The sequence below is a fragment of the Nicotiana tomentosiformis genome, chromosome 2 (genome assembly GCF_000390325.3).
Source record: "Nicotiana tomentosiformis chromosome 2, ASM39032v3, whole genome shotgun sequence".
Classification (NCBI taxonomy): domain Eukaryota; kingdom Viridiplantae; phylum Streptophyta; class Magnoliopsida; order Solanales; family Solanaceae; genus Nicotiana; species Nicotiana tomentosiformis.
In genome coordinates this window covers 11,701,854-11,721,865 of record NC_090813.1, presented here as the reverse complement: position 1 = coordinate 11,721,865, position 20,012 = coordinate 11,701,854, and the positions used below count along the sequence as shown (strand labels likewise).

General features: G+C 35.1%; 1 protein-coding gene across 1 annotated transcript; it reads right to left on the bottom strand.

The window, feature by feature from the left end:
- Positions 1–13,573: 13,573 nt before the first annotated feature.
- Positions 13,574–19,461, bottom strand: LOC104111357 (uncharacterized). Its single transcript, XM_070194972.1, has 11 exons — positions 19,433–19,461; positions 19,171–19,275; positions 18,602–18,656; positions 17,863–17,898; positions 17,728–17,772; positions 16,951–17,034; positions 16,678–16,743; positions 16,394–16,432; positions 15,871–15,970; positions 15,088–15,243; positions 13,574–13,989 (listed from the first exon to the last, which is right to left on the bottom strand). Exons 6-11 carry the CDS (start codon positions 16,969–16,971, stop codon positions 13,883–13,885), a joined length of 489 nt encoding a protein of 162 aa, XP_070051073.1. The 5' UTR covers positions 16,972–17,034; positions 17,728–17,772; positions 17,863–17,898; positions 18,602–18,656; positions 19,171–19,275; positions 19,433–19,461; the 3' UTR covers positions 13,574–13,882.
- Positions 19,462–20,012: the final 551 nt, after the last annotated feature.

The window sequence follows — 20,012 nt, the reverse complement described above, 5'->3', positions numbered from 1 at the left end:
TTATGTTGAAATTGAGGGCCTATGGCTATTGCTAGGCGTATTATAAAATGAAATGTGGTCACGAGGTGCCGTGAGTAAATAATGAGGATATTTGGCACGCGAATTGTCCATGCAGTTGTGATATGAAATGAGGGCACGAGGTGCCGGGAAAATATGATGATTTAATTATGGGCACGAGGTGTCGGAAAAATATGATGATTTAATTATGGGCACGAGGTGCCATGGAAATATGAAAAATGAGTTAAGACCCGTGTTTACGAAAAATATGAAAATGGGCTGAGACCCGTGTTTTTATGATTTTGAAATGAGGTGTCACATGGTGACTCTTTAATCGAAAGAATTATATTCAAAATAATTATTTGAAAGGATTTTTATTCAAGAAGAATTATATGAAAGAATTATATGTGAAAGATATTTATTCGACGAAAATATATATGAAAAAGAGTTTTATTCGTAAGAATTATATGTGAAAGATATTTAACTGAAGAACTTGATTTTACTGGGTATAATTATATTTATTAATTGCTGAGCGATATTAAATAGTGATTTTATTGTCTTACTGTGCATATCATTGGTTGTTTTATGTTGCCCTTATCGTTATTTGTTTCCTATTATTTTGTATACTATATTGTACAAGTTATTAGACTAGTGAGTGTCTTGACTGTACCTCATCTCTACTCTATTGAGGTTAGTCTTGATACTTACTGGGTACTGACCGTGGTGTACTCATACTACACTTCTGCACAAAAATGTGATATCGGGCTTGAGTAGAGTTAAAGCGGGATCGTAAGGATTCAAGGTAGAGCTGCTTGGTCGTCGCAGTCCCATGGAGTCTTTTCATTTCATTGTACTGTTATTTTTTAATCAAACAGTATTGTATATTCGGTCTTCATGATCATTCCATGAATTCAGTTGGAGTTCGTCACTCAGTACTACCAGTCTTGGGAAGGTTGTATATTTATATTTGTTCCGTTGTTAGTTTTGATTACTTATAAAAAAAAAAGGCTTCAAAATGTAATTAAAATCGTCTTACCTAGTCTTAGAGACTAGGTGCCATCACGACGCCTGTGGTGGGATTTTGGGTCGTGACACTCTACAACACCAATACAACCTATGTTAGGCATTTATGTCTTCCAATCACCATCCCATAAGTCATAACACATATTTCATACACAAATAATTACCATAGATTAGTTAGAGATGGTAGACATACCTCTTGTAGACCAAATCTTGAAAGACAACTTTTGGGGTGTTCTTGAGATTTTGAAGAAATCCTATGGAATCCAATAAAAACCTTGTTGTAACTAGTGATTGAGAAGTGAAATCATCATAAAAACACACTTAAAAACTCACATTAGGTGTATATTGGAAACCTTGGCCGGATGGGTGATAGAGAGAAAGCCCTAGTCTTGAAGAAATGACTTAGCCTCTCTCACTACCCGTCCTTGGGGTTATTTAATGGACTCCTACATGCGCGGCCGCGCATCTAGCCGCGCACTTGAGGTAGAATACACTCTAATATGCACGGTCGCGCATCTGGGCGCTCATATGACAAAGGTCTGGTAAAATGGCCATAACTTTCTGTAGAAATATCCAAATGACTAACGGTTTGATGTTTTGGAAACTAGACTCAAAGGGTTTTAATTTGATAGGTATATCACTTCCTAAGTCTTTATATTTTGGTAGAAGCATACATTTGAAGTAAGATGTTGTGCGAATTAAGACATCATTTCCACTTAATGTATCCAACTTGTTCCACAAATATTCTTGTCATTCACAAAACTCCTTAGTATGTTCCAACACACCTTAAACATATATTGTTATTTCAAAATGATGTGGTCATATCCCATAGGTCTCCTTTAATACTCGAATACGTTATCCTCAATTACCGCTGGCGCACTTTAAAATCTTAAATCATTAGGAAATTTTTAACGGGGACTTACATTCTCCCCCGCTTAGGATCATTCGTCCTCGAATGAGGGTCAAAATTCACCAGTATCACCCAATGTGACTCAGTTGCTATAACACACACCAACAGTTCCAAAATTTTGACTAACTCCCTAAATTTTTAAAAATTTCGCTAGAGTCTCCCCTGTAATTGGGGCCTATCCACCTGCCAGAGAATCCCAAAACCACCCTAACAACCTATCCATAACTCAACAAAGCATCATAGTATATATCAATAACACTGATCTCAACATTAAGGGCATTACATTAATATAAGTGGTATCTAGAAATGAGTCGCACATATTTAAATCATAACACATAACAAGTACCCTTTTGAACCACAACCATTTGGTTATACAGGCAAGTGAGAATACTTCCTTTACTTTGACGGAGGCTGATCTCAATTTTCGGACTTAACTAACATGGATGACAACTAGGTACCTCTTATAAGCCAATTATCCATTAACTTCACCTTCAATAGTTTCCACCGGAACGATAGGAAAAAGATTTCCAACAACCTTCTAGAACCTAGATACATGATGCATCAGGTGCATGGAGAACAACAATGGGAAAACATCATACTCATTGTTTGGCCTATTTCCTTCAATATTCCATAAGGCCTAATGTGACTACACATACTTTACCTTCCTTAACAATTCACCCAATATATTCATAGAGAAAATCTTGAGACTAACCCGTTCACTCTCTTCAACTCTAAATCTCTACGCCGAATACCCAAACTAAACCTTTGGCAACCTCCAACAATTACTCTAAGATGTGCTAGCATGAATATGAACATAAAATTTCCTATCCAATATATTTGATAACGGGATGATGCTTCTTCTTTGACATGTTTGAACCTTCAATCCTCATAGGTTAGTATAAATAGGAACAATGAGGTCCGAGATTGGGGTGGAATATTTCAAGAATCCATCAATGTTCTGAGCAGGGTATTTCAGGAGGTTATATCCTAAGAGACATGAAGGTTACTACCAATAGTGCTGACATGGTTAATCATTTTGATGACATCATTGATTCGAAAAATGAGGCATAGAGTTGCCTAGTAGGCATTGATAATGTAGGGACCATGTTCATGATTCTAAGATTTAAATGAAATGAGTCATTTTGACATGTGACATATAGGAGGCATGGTCGGTAGGATAAAGACATTAGCGTCAGTTATTATTGGAAGACTATGAGTCATGAAACGGACAACAACAATTGTTTCATTACATATGTGCCTTGTTCGACAATAGTAGGCCTCAAAGAGAAATAGCAAAGTACGTAACACCAGTAGCCTTTTGGAATGTAGGGAAAATCAGTTTAACTCAAAATGAGAATATTGTGGCACCTTGAATGTGATATGGGTTTCAAAATACACGTAATTGCATTACGCTCTTAACATCAACTAACACAAGAAATAGATATGTCAAAAGCCCATGAGGATGAAAAATAAAGATGAACACTTGTGATTATTTTTCATTCTGACAGCTTAACCCTTCACAATAGTTGATCCTATATGAGAGGACTAGAGATACCACAAACTTGTATTTCAAATCAATATGCTCACCATATGTTCCAGAATCTGAAACATCCACCTGAAGTGGGGAGGAAAAGTCGTTGTAAGGATGCTTAACTTTCAACCACACACAAGAGAAACCATGTAGCTAGGGCATCTTAATGTTTGGATGAAATCATGTATTGGTTAGAGAGAATGAACACTTTGCTATGAGCTAGACACATTTCCGCCATAATAACTTTCAAGTTGCGATACCAGGCCACATCATGGGAAACTACAATACTAGGAACAAAGTGATCTACTTACCGCAGAATGATCTAAGTGGACATGAAATTCATACTGAGATGGGCAAACAAAAAGATCTACATGTGACAAATTTGTGAAAATCTCAAATTTCCCAGAAACTTTTATGCGGACAAGTGACTCCTTTCAACTGACAGGTACACATATAATAGGCGTTGATTTATTCTCTCATGTTACTAGACAATTAAAAGGATTCATGATAATATTAAAAAAGGATTAATGTTATTGTCCAATCCATAGGAGCCACATACACTGGAGAGAAAATGAGTGGCTCAAGAAGGATCTCAACACTAGGCCGCTATACATTGGATTTGATACCACATAGATAAACTTTATGACGGTGCATGTATAAGTATAAGTGAGCAGATATTATCCATTTGAATCAAAAGGTTCTTGTAAGAAATTCATCAGGTATAGTCCCCTGTTGAGAATTTAGGGAAGCAATGGGAAGTATTAACCTACGTTATAACTCATTCCAAGGAAATCATTATAGAACTCAATTCCTCAAGAGGTTATAAATAAGAGAATTTATGATAGAGTGTCTTCATGAATAATGCATCTCGTTTAGAAAGTAAGTACATGCAATGTTTTGTGATTCAGCGTCTTGTTAAGACCGTGTTTATGAAGGCTCTTCAATATTGTACATATACAACAAGGAAAAATATGCATGTTCATAATGATTTACTAAAGAGTGACTTACTTGATGACTTTAGATTGAAGGGGCAGTGCCTTAACTGATGCCCCTCGACTCCACATCAGTAACATACATTTGTACCATACCCCTAAATGCCATCTCCTACACTTCACACAACTAGGATGAGGTACGTTAAACTAGCTCGCCTCACCGACCTGATATTTACCCTTTTGCATACATTATAAGCATTCCCCCTATCCTTCCTCCAGGACCCCATTATGGGATTAACAATCTCTGCAACAACTTGTTGTATGGACTTTTGGAATTTCCCAAATCTACCACCACTAACATGTTTCTGAGCATACTCACAACATGACGCCCGAGATGGGTGTACCCAACCTAAGGGAATTTGTTCTTCTTGCTCCCCTTATTTCCATAACCATAAAATGCTTCAAGAATCATCCAACATAAACCCGAGTGGCTCTACTTTCATATCAAACATTCTGGCTCATTGATGCCAATAATCCTCTTTCATTTCTTAGGTGCTCTCACCACATATTTCGATGGCGCGGTAACATTAATAGGAACAACGACACTTCCCCTAGCAACTGGTTCTTTCAATACCTCCTCGTTGCCTCGAACCCGTGGGCTACTCATATGTAAAATAAGACATGACGATGCTTTTAGCTTCCTACCTTGAGCTCTATCACACGATCTGGAGTATTAAAGAATGGTAAAATTCCTAAATGTCCAAGTAGCCTCCTCATTATAGATGTGGTCGACAACACACCGATAAGAAGGACTCTACTAGACACGGCTCCGAGAGATCCTAGGACACTTTAAAACCTTAGGTTGTGATACCAAGTTTGTCGCACCCCAAACTCGGGGAGCGCGACCGGCGCTCAACCGAATGAACCCGACCGAGCAAGCCTGTTATATTTCCTTCTACCCAAACTCATCCATGAATAAAGAGGAGATGCACTCCATTAATCAAACACTGAAAAGATTTCATTAACAACCCCTATTTCATTTCCATTAGTAGCTTCATTCATAATTTTCAAAATATTACAAGTTTATAGATATAATGAAAGCATGTTTGCCAAATGCCAACACTTCTAGTTTAATTCCCAACATCAAACACCACCCATGACCTGTCTACGGAGCCTCTAAGTACAACAGAAGAGTAGTATGGAAGTGTCGGCAATAAGGCCCCGGATATACCTCAAAACACAAAGTATAACATCAAGTGACACAGACCCGGAATAGAGTAGGGCTCACCAAAACCTGTTGAATAAGGAATAACGGCTAACGAGGACCAAAGTTGCCCGATGATGAACCACCTGCACCCATTGAAGATGCAGCGCCCCCGACAAAATGGACATTAGTACATATGGACTAATACTAGTATGTAAAGCTAATTGTCCTCTTTCAGAATAGAATGCCAATGTAAGAAATGGGAAATCCTGAGAACAACAATCAACAATCAATGGTATCCAAATGCCAAGTGAAAACATACTAATATCCAAAATATAAAGATAATACTGTGAAGATGATTATCAAAATATGAAGATAATATTATTTTTGGTTGGGAGATCTTTAGCACCGATATACCATTGTTCACAATATCACCGTTTACAATACCAATGTTCACAATACCAATACCACCATACTTTTAGCACGGAGTCCGATCATGACCTGGTCGGCTGGGCCGTCTCATCCGATATATCAACCACAATTACAATTTTAATTATAATTTTCAGCACAATCACCACCATGTGTGCGACATGATGTCCGATCACGACCCGATCGTCTAGGCCGTCTTACCACAATGCCGTGTGGATCGACATTATCCTTTTCTATCAATCATCTCATCATAATTAAGGGGAATAATTTTATCACATCAATCTCATCCCAAATAGGGGGAATGATCACAATCCACTCCTACACCGGCATGTGTAGTTTCGGGGTTAGGATATTTCAACATACCCTTCCTCGGTGACTATCGATACTCGCAAAAATATTTTTTGATTTGCATACAAAGGAAACACCAATACAAATGCATTTATCTTATAACGTTTTATACCGTATATAGCCTCATTGGTACTTTCAACAACTTACAACATCATTATTTTATTGGCTCTCCTGGCCATACATATGATTCATCATTCATGGCACAATAGTCGTATTTCATATTTCACACTTGCCTTTTTTTCCTATCATGTATCATCATCATAAATATCAACATATAAAATATTCCGAAAATCACAACTTTAGGTTCATTAGTAATGAAGAGTTTAAGCATAATGGATTTCTTTCCAAAACAAATGGAATAACATGATTGGCAATCGAAAAACAAGTTAAAATCATAAACAAGTAACACGCTATTTATTCTTGAAATACTTTTTCCCAAAAAGAGCAAAACACAATTTCCACTTTTGAAAATACTCACAAAGCATAGCATTAGTTAAAACAGACACATTAAGGCATGACTTGAGGACATAATCTTTTAGGCAAATCTACTTTTGAAGTAATTTTGGAATAGTTGAATCAATGCTCATTTCATAATCTTTCTCACATCATCTCATTTCATTGGCACCAATAGCCACAAGTAAAAGTTTTATTCTTGCACGGTGGCCACACTTTATACCACCAACTCATTTCTTTCACTTTAGAGCATCTTTATATATTATCAACAACAAGACATTTCCAATCAAGACTTTAGGTACACATATGAGCAATTAAGATTCTTAAGCATTTCGAGTTTTTCTCCCACAATTTGGCATCATAACTTTCATTTGAAACACGACTCAAAGACATAACATTTTAATGCACATATCATTCTTGAACAAATTTCCCAAGGACAACATAATGTGATAATTGGAACACATTTTGAATATATACATCTTTCGACACTTTGCTTACTCGGGATAATCGAATTTATTAGGGACAACTCGGGAACATGGGAATTAGGAACTTGAGTCAACAATACTTGAAACTTACGGGAACATCATGGAATTCATTTCTAAAAGAGTAGTTTATCCAACATACCTGGAATTCATCCATTCATAATACTACGACGTTGCACCACACTAAACAACTTCAATCTACAATAATTCAACACAATTGCACCAATATTAGCAAGATTTCTATACTTTAAGTCATTTAGACTTCTTATAAAATATCTAGTGTGCATATATTTCTACAACCCCCTCCAATGGAATTTCTTCACCTAACAACCACCTTCCACACCAATGATTCACCTCACAATCGCCTCTAGGCCATCTACAACTTCCATTAGCACATGCATGCCCAACAATTTAATCCCAAACCATCAATCTCATCAATTAAACCATTTTACAATCTCTACAACACCAACACAACCTAAGTTAGGCATTTATGTCTTCCAATCACCATCCCATAAGTCATAACACATATTTCATACACAAATAATCACCATAGATTAGTTATAGATGGTGGACATACCTCTTGTAGACCAAATCTTGAAAGACAACTTTTGGGGTGCTCTTGAGATTTTGAATAAATCCTATGGAATCCAATCAAAACCTTGTTGTAACTAGTGATTGAGAAGTGAAATCATCATAAAAACTCACCTTAGGTGTGTATTGGAAGCCTTGGCCGAATGGGTGATGGAGAGAAAGCCCTAGTCTTGAAGAAATGACTTATCTTCTCTCTCTACCCATCCTTGGAATTATTTAATGGGCTCCTACGTGCGCGGCCGCACACCTGGGCAAGTGACCGCGCATCTGGCGGCGCACATGAGGCAAAATACCCTCTAATATGCGCGGTCGCACATATGACATAGGTCCGTTAAAATGTCCATAACTTTATGTATAAATATCCAAATGACGAACGATTTGATGCATTGGAAACTAGACTCAAAGATATTTAATTTGATATGTAGATCACCTCCTAAGTATTATATTTGGGTAGCATCATACGTTTGAAGTAGGATGTTGTGTGAATTGAGACATCCTTTCCACTGAATGTATCCAACTTGTTCCACACAAATTCTTGCCATTCACAAAACTCCTTAGTATGTTCCAACACACCTTAAACATATATTTTAATTTTAAAATGATATGGTCTTATCCCATAGGTCTCATTTAATACTCAAATATGTTATCCTCAATTACCGCTGGCGGACTTTAAAAATCATTAGGAAATTTTTAACGGGCCTTATAAGGGGATTAAATGCCAACCTTCATTGGTGATGGTCTAGTGATCATTTTACCTTGATAATAAGCATCACAAGAAAATTCATCATTTGTAAGAATCTTCACGTTCTTTAATGGATGCCCACTTAAATTTTCAGTAATTCGTCTCATCATTGTTGATCCAGGATGGCCCAAACGACCATGTCAAAGTACAAAAGTATTTGAATCAGTAAACTTCTGGTTTATGGTAGAGTATGATTCAATTGTACTAATCTTTGAATAGTATAAGCCAGAAGAAAGTTGGTAACTTTTCTACAATGCACTTATTTCCATAAATGTTCTCTGTAATACAAATATATTCCATATTTATTTCATCTATCGTCTCAACATGATACCCATATAGGCGGATATCTATAAAACTCAACAAGTTTCTTGGGAACTTGGAGGAGAATAATACATTGTCTATAATAAGATTTGTTCCCTTAGATAGAAATATAGTGGCTCTTCCGGAGCCTTCTATCAAACTTATATTACCATAAATTGTAGAAACATTTGATTTTTTCCTATGCAAATAAGAAAAGTATTTCTGATCCTTGAATATAGCATGAGTTCTTCCACTCTCAATTACACAAATATCTTCATGATTGATCTTTGATCCAAACATAATTTGAGTATTATCCATATTCTTCAAAATGACATAAACAAAATATATTATAGTAAACATTATTATCAAAGCATAACTTTTTTTATTTATGTACAACAATTACATAACCATACTATCTACTACAAATAACAAAAATTAAAATATTTATATTTCTACAGATTCATCACCGATCACATGACTTGTTTCTCCTTGTGGGAGGGTAAAGTAATAAGCTACATCCAAATGCATGAAGTCTAAATTATCTTCAGAAATAAAATTTGCTTCGGCATTTTTCTCTGTCTTCTTTAGGGAGGCTTGATAAATCTCAACCAGGTGCTTTGGCGTACGACAAGTACGTGACCAGTACCTTTGTCCTCCACATCTATAGCATGTATTTTCTGCATTTGTTGCTTTCACCGCTTCATGCTTTTGTTCCTTTCTTTTCCACTATTGGTGGTGAGGAGGGTTCTTTGGTGCATTATTATTACCATGATTAGAGTTTCTTCCCCGACCACGGCGACGACCACGACTGGGGCCACAGCCTCTTCCATGCTTAGCTTGGTGAAAGTTCGTCTCATTCACTTCGGGGAATGGACAAGAATCAGTAGGTCGACTTTTATGATTTTTCATTAATAGCACATTATGTTGCTCGGCTACAAGAAAATGTGAGATAAGTTCAGAATACTTTTTCAATCCCATTTCTCGATATTGCTGCTGTAGGAGCATATTCGAGGCATAAAAAGTGGTGAAGGTTTTCTCCAAGATATCATGATCAGTAATATTATCACCACATAATTTCAATTGGAAAATAATTCTAAACATAGCAGAATTATACTCACTGATAGATTTAAAATCTTATAGCCTTAAATGAGTCCAATTATATCGTGCCTGTGGAAGAACAACCATCTTCAGATGGTCATATCTATCTTTCAAATTATTCCATAATATGACTGGATTTTTAACAGTAAGATATTCCATTTTCAAGCCCTCATCAAGGTGATGGCGTAAGAATATCATTGCTTTGGCACAGTCTTGGTTTGATGCCTGATTTTTGTCCTTGATGGTGTTTGCCAGACTCATCGCATCAAGATAAATTTCAGCATTAAGCACCCAAGATATGTAGCTTTTGCCCGATATATCCAGGGCTACAATTCAAGTTTAAAAAGATTTGACATTATTTAAAAAAAGAAAACCTCTAATACTTTCAAAGTATTTGCTCGAGATGATAGAGTCTCGTGCTGATAACGTGTTATAAAAAATTTGTAAAGTAAATCAATCGAAGACAAGTATAGAGAGAGATTGATATATTATTCAACTTCAAACTCATGTACTTAATGAATTGAAATCTCTTCTATTTATATAAGAAAGGAAGTTGCTTTGTAAGCTGCTACTGCAAGTTGCTGTATAAGCTGCTTGTAAGCTCCTATTGCAAGTTGTTGTGTAAGCTTCTTGTAAGTTGTTATTGTATCAGATATAGATAATCTTCTACATGGGAGTGCCAAAATGACAAGCTTCTTCAGGAGGCTTATTTCCAATAGAGTACTAAATATGTAAACATATTTACGGCGGAGTCCAATATGGATAAGTTTATTCAGGAAACTTATTTACAACGGAATACTAAATGGACATCCATAATATAATATATTTATAACAAACTGAGATTTGTTTCTGAACCATCTATATATAGAACCATTAAGCATGTGCATATGTTACATCTTAGAGACAAATAATGATTACATCCACCATTCTTCAAATCATAAATATATGTTTCATAAATTTTAAAGTATACATATTTATACTAATTAATTAGCACCATTTACCATAAAGAGCAATCAATGAGATTAGTGGGCTCCGGTGTCGTTTGTGATAGAAAGGTGCCACCGAGACTTAAAAGTAAGTTTTACAAAGTTATTTTAGACCAACTATATTGTATGAGACAAAGTATTCGCCAATCAAGAATTCTCATGCTCAGAAAATGAAAATAGCGAAGATGAGAATACTGAGATGGATGTGTTAGCCTAAGAGATATATGATTAATTAGGAACGTAGAGATTCGGGACAAGGTGAGAGCGGCCTCCATGGTTGAAAAGATGAGGGAAGCGCTGCTGAAATAATTCGGGCATGTGAAGAGCAGATGCACAGATGCCCAATGAGGAGGTGCAATAGGTTGGTAATTTGGGGTTATAAAGAGAGGTAGAGGTGGGCACAAAAAGTTATTGAGGAAAAGTGATTAGACTCGACATGACACATCTTCAGTTTACTGAGAATATGATCCTAGATGTATAGAAGGATACGGAGGGCGAGGATTAAAGTAGAAGGTAATTAGTAGGTAGTCGAGCTTGGGACACCGTATATGTCCCGTATTTTTCATATCAATATTATTATTATTATCATTACCGTATTATCTTATTTTTCGATTTCTATTACTACATGTGTTTTCCTTGCTTCGATTTTCTTATTGATTTGTTGTTTTATTGTTGTCACTATTTCTTATCTTTGTATTGTTTTCAAAATGACTTCTTCACTATTGTTTTTCTTTTTCAAACCTGCTGAGAGATGCTTTTGTTTAATCGAGGATCTATCGAAAATAACTTCTCTACCTCCTGGGTAGGGTAAAGTTTGCATACACGTAACTTTTGTCAGACCTCATATTGTGGGAATACAGTGATGTTGTTGTTATTGTTGCAGCGGGTTCTATTTCTGCTAATTTTTAAACTTGAATCTGATTCCAACTCTAGCAACATTTTTTTGTCACTTTCACAACGAACCGAGATTGCGAAACTATAATAGCATAATTAAGTTGATTAGGCTCACTGTATCATTAACAGGAAGTTCTCCACTTCTCCGGCTCTCATTTTACATAACAATTTATGATGTCTGGTGTCCAAGATCCTGAATTCTCATTCATAACAATATATATTAAAATGTCAAGTTCAAACGAAAAGATTTGATGTACAAGTGGAAAGTTGATTTTCGAAAGGAATCTAACTCACGAGTTGTTGTCTCAAGTCTATTTCTGAAAACAAGATCTACTGAATTACATGTGAAGTAAAAGAGTGTTTATACTCTACCATGATCAAAATGCATAGGCCTTTTCACCACCCGTTATTTTTCCGTTCCAACCACAATATCGAGTTTAAGTTTTCTGTACTAAAATATGCAAATATTGATTGATAACCTAATAAAATGATCTCTTTTCATCTTTATACTCAAAATTGCATTTTGATGTGGCTCTAAAGGATGGACTGGGAAGTATGTGGATAATGGATTAGGCACCAATCATGAATGATTAATAAATGAGTCAAAAATTGGAGTAACAAATAAATAACTCATCAGTACATGATAATAAATAAAAATGGAGATCAATTTCTAGTGATTACATATTAATTATTCCTACTCTATTCGAACATATATATATAGAGAGAGGGAATATGTTTTTTATTTGTTCTTTGTTCTCTTTTGTTTTTAGTTACACTTCTCATGTCGCACTTTAATGACCAATCAAGATTGTGAAGTATCTACAAGACTTAGATTGTGTGGTTCCTGCCCATCATAATTAATATTTATATTCAACTAATGTTAGGTTAAATAATTAAAGTTCACTTTGGGTTGGTGGAAAATTAGCGTTCAGCTGTTTCTTTGATTGGTAATTTGATTAGTGAATGGAGACTAGTGTAAGTATTGGAAGAGAATACTGGCGTCCAGAAAAGATAAAAATACTTACTTAAAAAAAGATAAAAATACATACTTAGAATTTCCTTTAAAAGATTTTTTTTTCAAGAAAGTGAAAAAAGAGAACAAATAGAAAAAAAGTCCCGTTTTCTTTTTGTTATTTTCAAATACTTTTAGAGAGTAACGATGAACCTCGAGTTTTATGAATATTACAATATTTGTGCTAAGTACATATCTACCATTGATGTCAAAACAACAAATGATCAAGATTATTTATCTAACAATTGAAAGATATCTCGTGCAAAGCACGGGCCAAGATGTAGTTCAACTTTTTAGCTTTCCCTTTCCTTCTTTAGTTTAGAAGAAGAGAGAATTTTGCAATCCGGAATCACGTCCTAGTAGGCGTTTGAACATAAAAATTATTAACTTTTGAAAAAAAATAGTATTTAGAGTTAAGTTTAAAAATGGTATTTTAAATTTAAAAGTATATTTGAACATGCATTTCACTTGAAAAAATGTTGAAATTTTGTAAATGAAGAAAAAAAATCAGAAATTTAGAAAAAGTTGTCAAAACCATTTTCTGGTTTTTGAAAACTCATTTCCAAAAATTTTCCATAAACTTGCAAAATTTTATGGACAAACACATTTTTGGAAAAAAAAAATGGAAAAAAGGAAAAATATTTATGGACAAACGGGGCCCTAGTATCTGATTCCACACGAATCACGCAATCAAGAATACATAAATTTGTCTATATATTTATGTACATATGTATGATGATATGGAAACTAAAAGTTCAGTCAGCCTGCAACTGCAATCAATAGCTGAATGGTTAGACGAAAACAACAATGAAGTTATGAAAGAGCAGCTCATTTAGCAATCTGCATTTGCTTGTAATCTACATGCCTGCACGACTTGATGGACTGTAACACATGCGCATAGCCAACAGACAAACTAACCAACACGGCCTTTATTTTCGGTTTAACCTCCGTTATCCAAAGTCCATTGGTCCGACTAATCTGGATTCGATTAAGCTGGATTCGCCCAGAGTCCCACTAAGGGGAGTAAAACTCTCCATACCAAAATCAGCACAACTATCTTTCCTGTACAACAGCTAGTCAAGGTTAAATTAAGTGATATATAGATTTAGACACTTGAGCTGCAGCATTCAAATGAAAAGCATGTAGCGTCTGGCTCCATGTTTGAGTAACAAGCAAGTGTACTTTTGACACTTGACATGGACATATTTAATCATGAATCCTGGCCTCTATTTCTCATAGTTTACGAGCAAGCGAATAGACACAACTGAATGAGGGAATGTTTATAGAAGGTAAATACTAAACAAAAAGACAGAAGCTTATGAGACAGACAACAATTGGTAGCAAATCCAAGCGATAAAATGATTGCTGCATTTGTGGTTTCCGTGATTACCTGTGTGAGAGACCCAACTAACATCTTATTACTAATTTAATGTAGTTAGTAAAACTTATTTGATTCCCATAGGAAAATTGTCCTCCTTCAGAGATTGATCTCCCAAACTTCCACTGCACACAAGCTTCCATGGAGATGTTTTACATCAGTGAGGCTACTTTGGGCACTTATTTCGAGTTGAGACACAGAAATTAAATCAACAGATTCATAATATTGTTCTGTATTTTAACAGGAGTAACTATTATCGGGCATTCTTGAAGCAAAAGCTGCAGCCCGGGTTAATGTCTTAGCGCCTTTGCTAACCCTGCAAGATATTTATGTTAAATCATTTTCTTTCACTACAATTTTCCATTTCATTCTTTTCTCTATCCCATTCTCCGCACATGGTGACAAATTTGAATATAGAACAAGAGTCAAAAAATCAGTGATTACTTCACATTTGGATTTCCACATCATTCAAGAAATTTCTCTCCAAGAATTATGAATGTACATATTCAACAAAATGGTGAAAAAGAGCAAGTTTTAATTTTTCTTTTTGTGGTGTTTGTCCGAGGAAGACAGGAAGGTTTAGGGACTAAGGCATCATAACTGGGCCAAAAACCCATTGCATAGCACATCTATCTAGGCATTAAAAATTAAAAACACATGCTTGCTTACCAAATTTCGAGCAGGATGTCTTAATCTCATTTCTCGTTTCTTGAAAATACCTTCAGTTCCATGAGGATTTAACAAATCGAAAGATGCATCAGCAGCTAATGTTCTGACCTTGGCTTTCAACAGCTTGTTTACCCTGCAAAGCTGCATGGCTCGCAAGTTGATATATCTTATCAAAATTCCATTGACTCATTGCCTCTTTGTCAAATATGGCATCTGATAGAACAACTGCTGATGCGCCTTGACCAATGTATTGCCCAACCAAATCTGTACCAAAGCACAGCTATCCATCATTTTATTTTTTTTGGGTTGCTCTATCCAGCATTTCTCATAAAATGTTTTAGATAATAAATCTGCTAATAAAGATATGCAAAAGAGATATGACAGATAAAAGAAACAACAGATTCTCCACATAAGACACTTCAGTTATAAATGAAAACTCCAGAAGGTCTAATAAATCAATTCTTTTTTCACATTCTAAATCTGTTCGAAACATAGTAAACTTTGATTTGTGTAATGAATTAAGCACTTTTACACTCTTCTTCATTGTACTTTTTGCTGCCTGGAACTCATTTAAGTTTTCCTTGTTTGATGGAGAGATGGTGGAAGAAGAACCAAAGGCACCGGCGACATTGCATTATTCCTTTCACTATCAACATATTCTCCCTAAGAATTTTTAAAAATCAAACTTCAGCAAAAACAACATTTCGAATTTCATTAGTATCAACAGGTGAAGCAGATCTTTCAATTCTACTTACAAATTAAAAGCACTGCACAACTTTGAAATGTCCCTAAGATGACATTTTTGAAAATTGGCAGAGGATTAATTTAAATGAAAAGAGTAATAGTTAAAACAAGGGCTTAAACCAAGAAATCTCTATTCAGATAACCAACCTATTGTTACGCCTTGTGATGCAACCATAGGGATATGAGAAAAAGGCCTTTTCAGGGCTGAAATGTACCCAACGCCACCTAATGCAGAGACAGGATAAACCTATGTAAAGGCAAAAAAGAAAGTTTTAAGAGGATCACTACTAACTCAATCGTTTATCAAGCTTCTCTACAGACAATTATATTCATTTCAATCGAAGGAACAAATATCCTGACATACATCACATTTACTTAGCCATTTGACCAATCCTATCTTCTGGGGAATACTTGTACGATTGGTTGAATGAAATATAAGTAAAGATGAGTCTTTTACACAATTCCAACAGCATATACCTGGACTGAAAGTCAAGTTCCTGTGGTTGCCTATATATAACAAATTCCTAGAAACACTAACTACATAGCAAAAGGAGTTTAAACAATAAGCATTATTCATCACATCCTTTCATAGGTTAGCAACACAAGAATCCTACAAGCTATACTGGTATACCATAGAGCAAGGAACAAACCTAAAGAAGTCATGACTCACCTTGACAATCTTGGCACCTGCATTGAAAGCAGATAATATCTGCAGGATCACAAAATAATTGCATTACTCTCTTATGCCGTTATAATCTGAAGATTATTATTACAGGAAGAAATCTTGTAGATACTCAAGAAATAAGCCTGTCCCCATTGTGGGATACAGATGGACACAAAAAATTCAGCACTCGGTTGGGCCTCTGCCCTTTCCCAAGTCCTTGGAGACAAAATCCCGATATCTTTTTCTGTTCTAAGATCACAAGATGAATGAAGACCAAGATTTTCCAGTACCTCCGTGGGGGTCATTACCCCAGGTATATATAGAGCATCCCTCTCTGAGACACCAACTAGAATATCCTGAGATAAAGAAAAAACATGTAAGTATCAAAGAAAAAGCAGTCTCCAAGGTCACAATCACAACTACCATTTAGGCCTTCATGACTTTGTATATATCCATTAAAGACATTGGCGGGTAACAGGAACTGATCTTTCATATAAGATAGACATTTAAACAGACATTTGGATTTGGCATAATATCTAAAAGGTCGAAACTTTAGTGCATACCATAACTGTAGCAGGACTCATCAGAAACTTAGCTCCAGACTTTATAGAATCTTTGGCATCTTTTGCTTGTAACACTGTTCCAGCCTGCAAACATAGAGAAGTATGTTTACAATAACAATTGGTAGTCTGTCCTTATTATGTTTTACATACAGTCCACAATACACAAAGTTAACATTATCGTATTAGGATGCTTCTTTGTTGGATAAAGATCTCCATGATACAAGAATGCCCTTACCGTTGGCATACCTGCTTATCCACAGACAATTATCATGCCTCTGGAAAGAATGTCTTGCAAATCAAAAATAAAGAGAATCTACTAAAGAAACTAGAGTTTGCACTTAAACAAAGGGAAAGTTAAAAAAATATCACAATACAGAATCAGGGGAACTAAAAACCTACCAAGAAATAGACTCATTGAGGATCTTGAGGCTGAATTTATGCCACATTTTGATGGGTGATAAAAGGAGGATATGGTAGAGGGAAAGCCAAGGAAGAGTAAGACTTATTTCCCTCCTTGGCGAAGGAGAAGACAAGGCAAAGTAAAGTCGGGGGTGCATTTCAACCCCTCCCCACCCCACCACAAAAGAAAAAAGAAGAAAGAAATTATAATAAAGGATGGAAATGAATGTCTTCTACTTCCTTTCAGCTACAGAAGACACCCAAAAACGGAAGTTCCTCCAAAGAGAGGTAAAGCAACAAGTTCCTATTCTGATTTCCCTTCCCTTTCCTTGAACAAAAAATAGTGTGGATTAATAAAAGAAGCTACTGAATACTTACTCCGAAAGTTTTTGTAGGATAATGATGTACTAGGTTTCTTAACACCTGCACAAAGGAAAAGAAGCACATAAGTTAGCCAAATGTCTACTTCAGTACACCACGAGAGAACACAAGAAACTGCATGTCTCAGAGTACCTCAAAAGCATCTGGAGTGGACACCACAATTTCCAGCTGCAATATTAGAAGACAATGACTATCAGAACACCTCTGAGAAAGAGTAATCACATTCGCATTTAAGGAAAAGAAGAAGTGCGCACTAGCAAGGTATCATGGCATATGGAAGAACATTCGGTTACCAGAGTTTAAGGTTTTGCTAAGTCCTACCTCTTCTTTAATCTAAAACCTTAAAAGCAACAAGATCTTAATCTTGTGTTTTGTCCCCAAAAAAATGAATTGAAGCCTTTCAATACAAATAAATATAGGGTGGTTTCAATTATATCAACTAATAAATCTAGAATTGGGCATTTAAGCATAAAAAACCACATGGCAGTTGAGATTCATTTTTCCAATTCAGGGCATCTCAAATACAGAAATTAAATTTTAAATCTCAATGAATTTTATTTTTCATAATCCAAGAGAGAAGAAACCTATACATGTATTCAAACAGCTTGAATAACCAATGGTTTAGCAATACTTCATTAAACAAAATTTGGTTTTGTATATGCATAAAGTTTTTAATCTAGCAAACATATCATCCAATATATTATTAGTAGTTGCCCATAATATAATAATCTTTTAGTTACCACTTGTCTAAAAGAAAAATATTAGTCTCATATTCTATAGATCATAGAGATTTTTAACTATCATCTCTAAACCTATATCTGGTTAAACTTGGACAAAGAACTTGGGATAAGTATATCAGATACAAACTTACAACTGATATTCCACCATCCAATGCGGCACGTGCAGCTCGAGTCGCCAGGTCTGCACTAAACAATATGGGGAAAAAATTTTGGAGTGGAAAAATGGAAGTAACAAATTTACTAGAAAGTACTACTCCCTCTTAGATGACTCTTAGATGACGTACTTTCTTTTTTAGTTTGTTCCAAAATAAATGATACATTTCTAAATTTGGAAATAATTCAACTTTAAACTCTTCATTTTACCCATTTTACCCCTTAACGAAAAGCTTTTATAACCACACAAATGTCACGGTGTCACAAAGCTTTTATCCCTAAGCTTTTAATAACACAAGTTTCAAAAGTCTTCTTCCTTTTTTCTTAAACGCCGAGTCAAACTAACTCGTCTAAATTGAAACGGAGGGAATACTTTCATTCAAGATAAACTTTGCAATGACCAAATTATTAGACTCTTCACCAGAAAAGTTACACAATTTATCTCAAAACATAAGCTTTATTTCTCGAAACTGAAACGGAAAGAGGGATGATTAAAAAAAAAAAAGAAAAAAAAAAAGGAGAATACAAGAATGGTAAAATGAGTTACTTTTGGGTTCGAAGGCAAGCAATAACACCAGAATTTTGAATTTCCTGCAACGCTTTGTTGGCTATACAATTTGAAGGCACAGAATTTGACTGCTTAACTGAGCTGCTGCAACAACAAGAAAATGGTAATTTGTGACGTTGAGGGAAATATGTAAGAGGTAAACTAAAGCTTGCAACGGCCATGCTTTCAAGACCTGCAATGGAAATTATCTGTGAAGAAAGTTAATGAAATTATAAAGCAAAAGGATAGAGTTTTCACATACGATTCGTTAAAATTCGTGCCAATTTTTGGGTAAATTATTGTACTTATATTTGAAAGAAGTTGACATTACTTTAAATTTAGTTGATGCTTTTTGTAGATGGTTAATAAGAGAGAGTAAAGGAGGTGTTTAGGGGTTATCCTTTGGTTCAATTTTGGGATTAGCGAATATATTATGAGATTATCTATCCCACTTCTTATATGAAATAAATAATATTATTATTTTAATATTAAAATTATCTCGATATTAATTAATACCTACAACAAAATATAAAATAAGTATAATATCAAATTTTATACTGAAATTAATACCAAACGATCCTAACTGTACAATATTTGTTTAACTTGCAGTACAGTTTAAATGGTGATTCTTTATTTGTGATTTGCACTCTAAAATTGGTTTGCTTTGAGTAACTAAGAAGTTGGAGGTTTTCTTTTCCAAACAAAAATAAATACATTTTTGAAGGTTATATGAACATTTAGATATTTGTATAGCACTGCAATTTAAAAATAACTTGTTTAAGTTATACACACAATATATCAACTTCATTTTAGTTTGCCAAATCCCCAACTTTAGATCTATA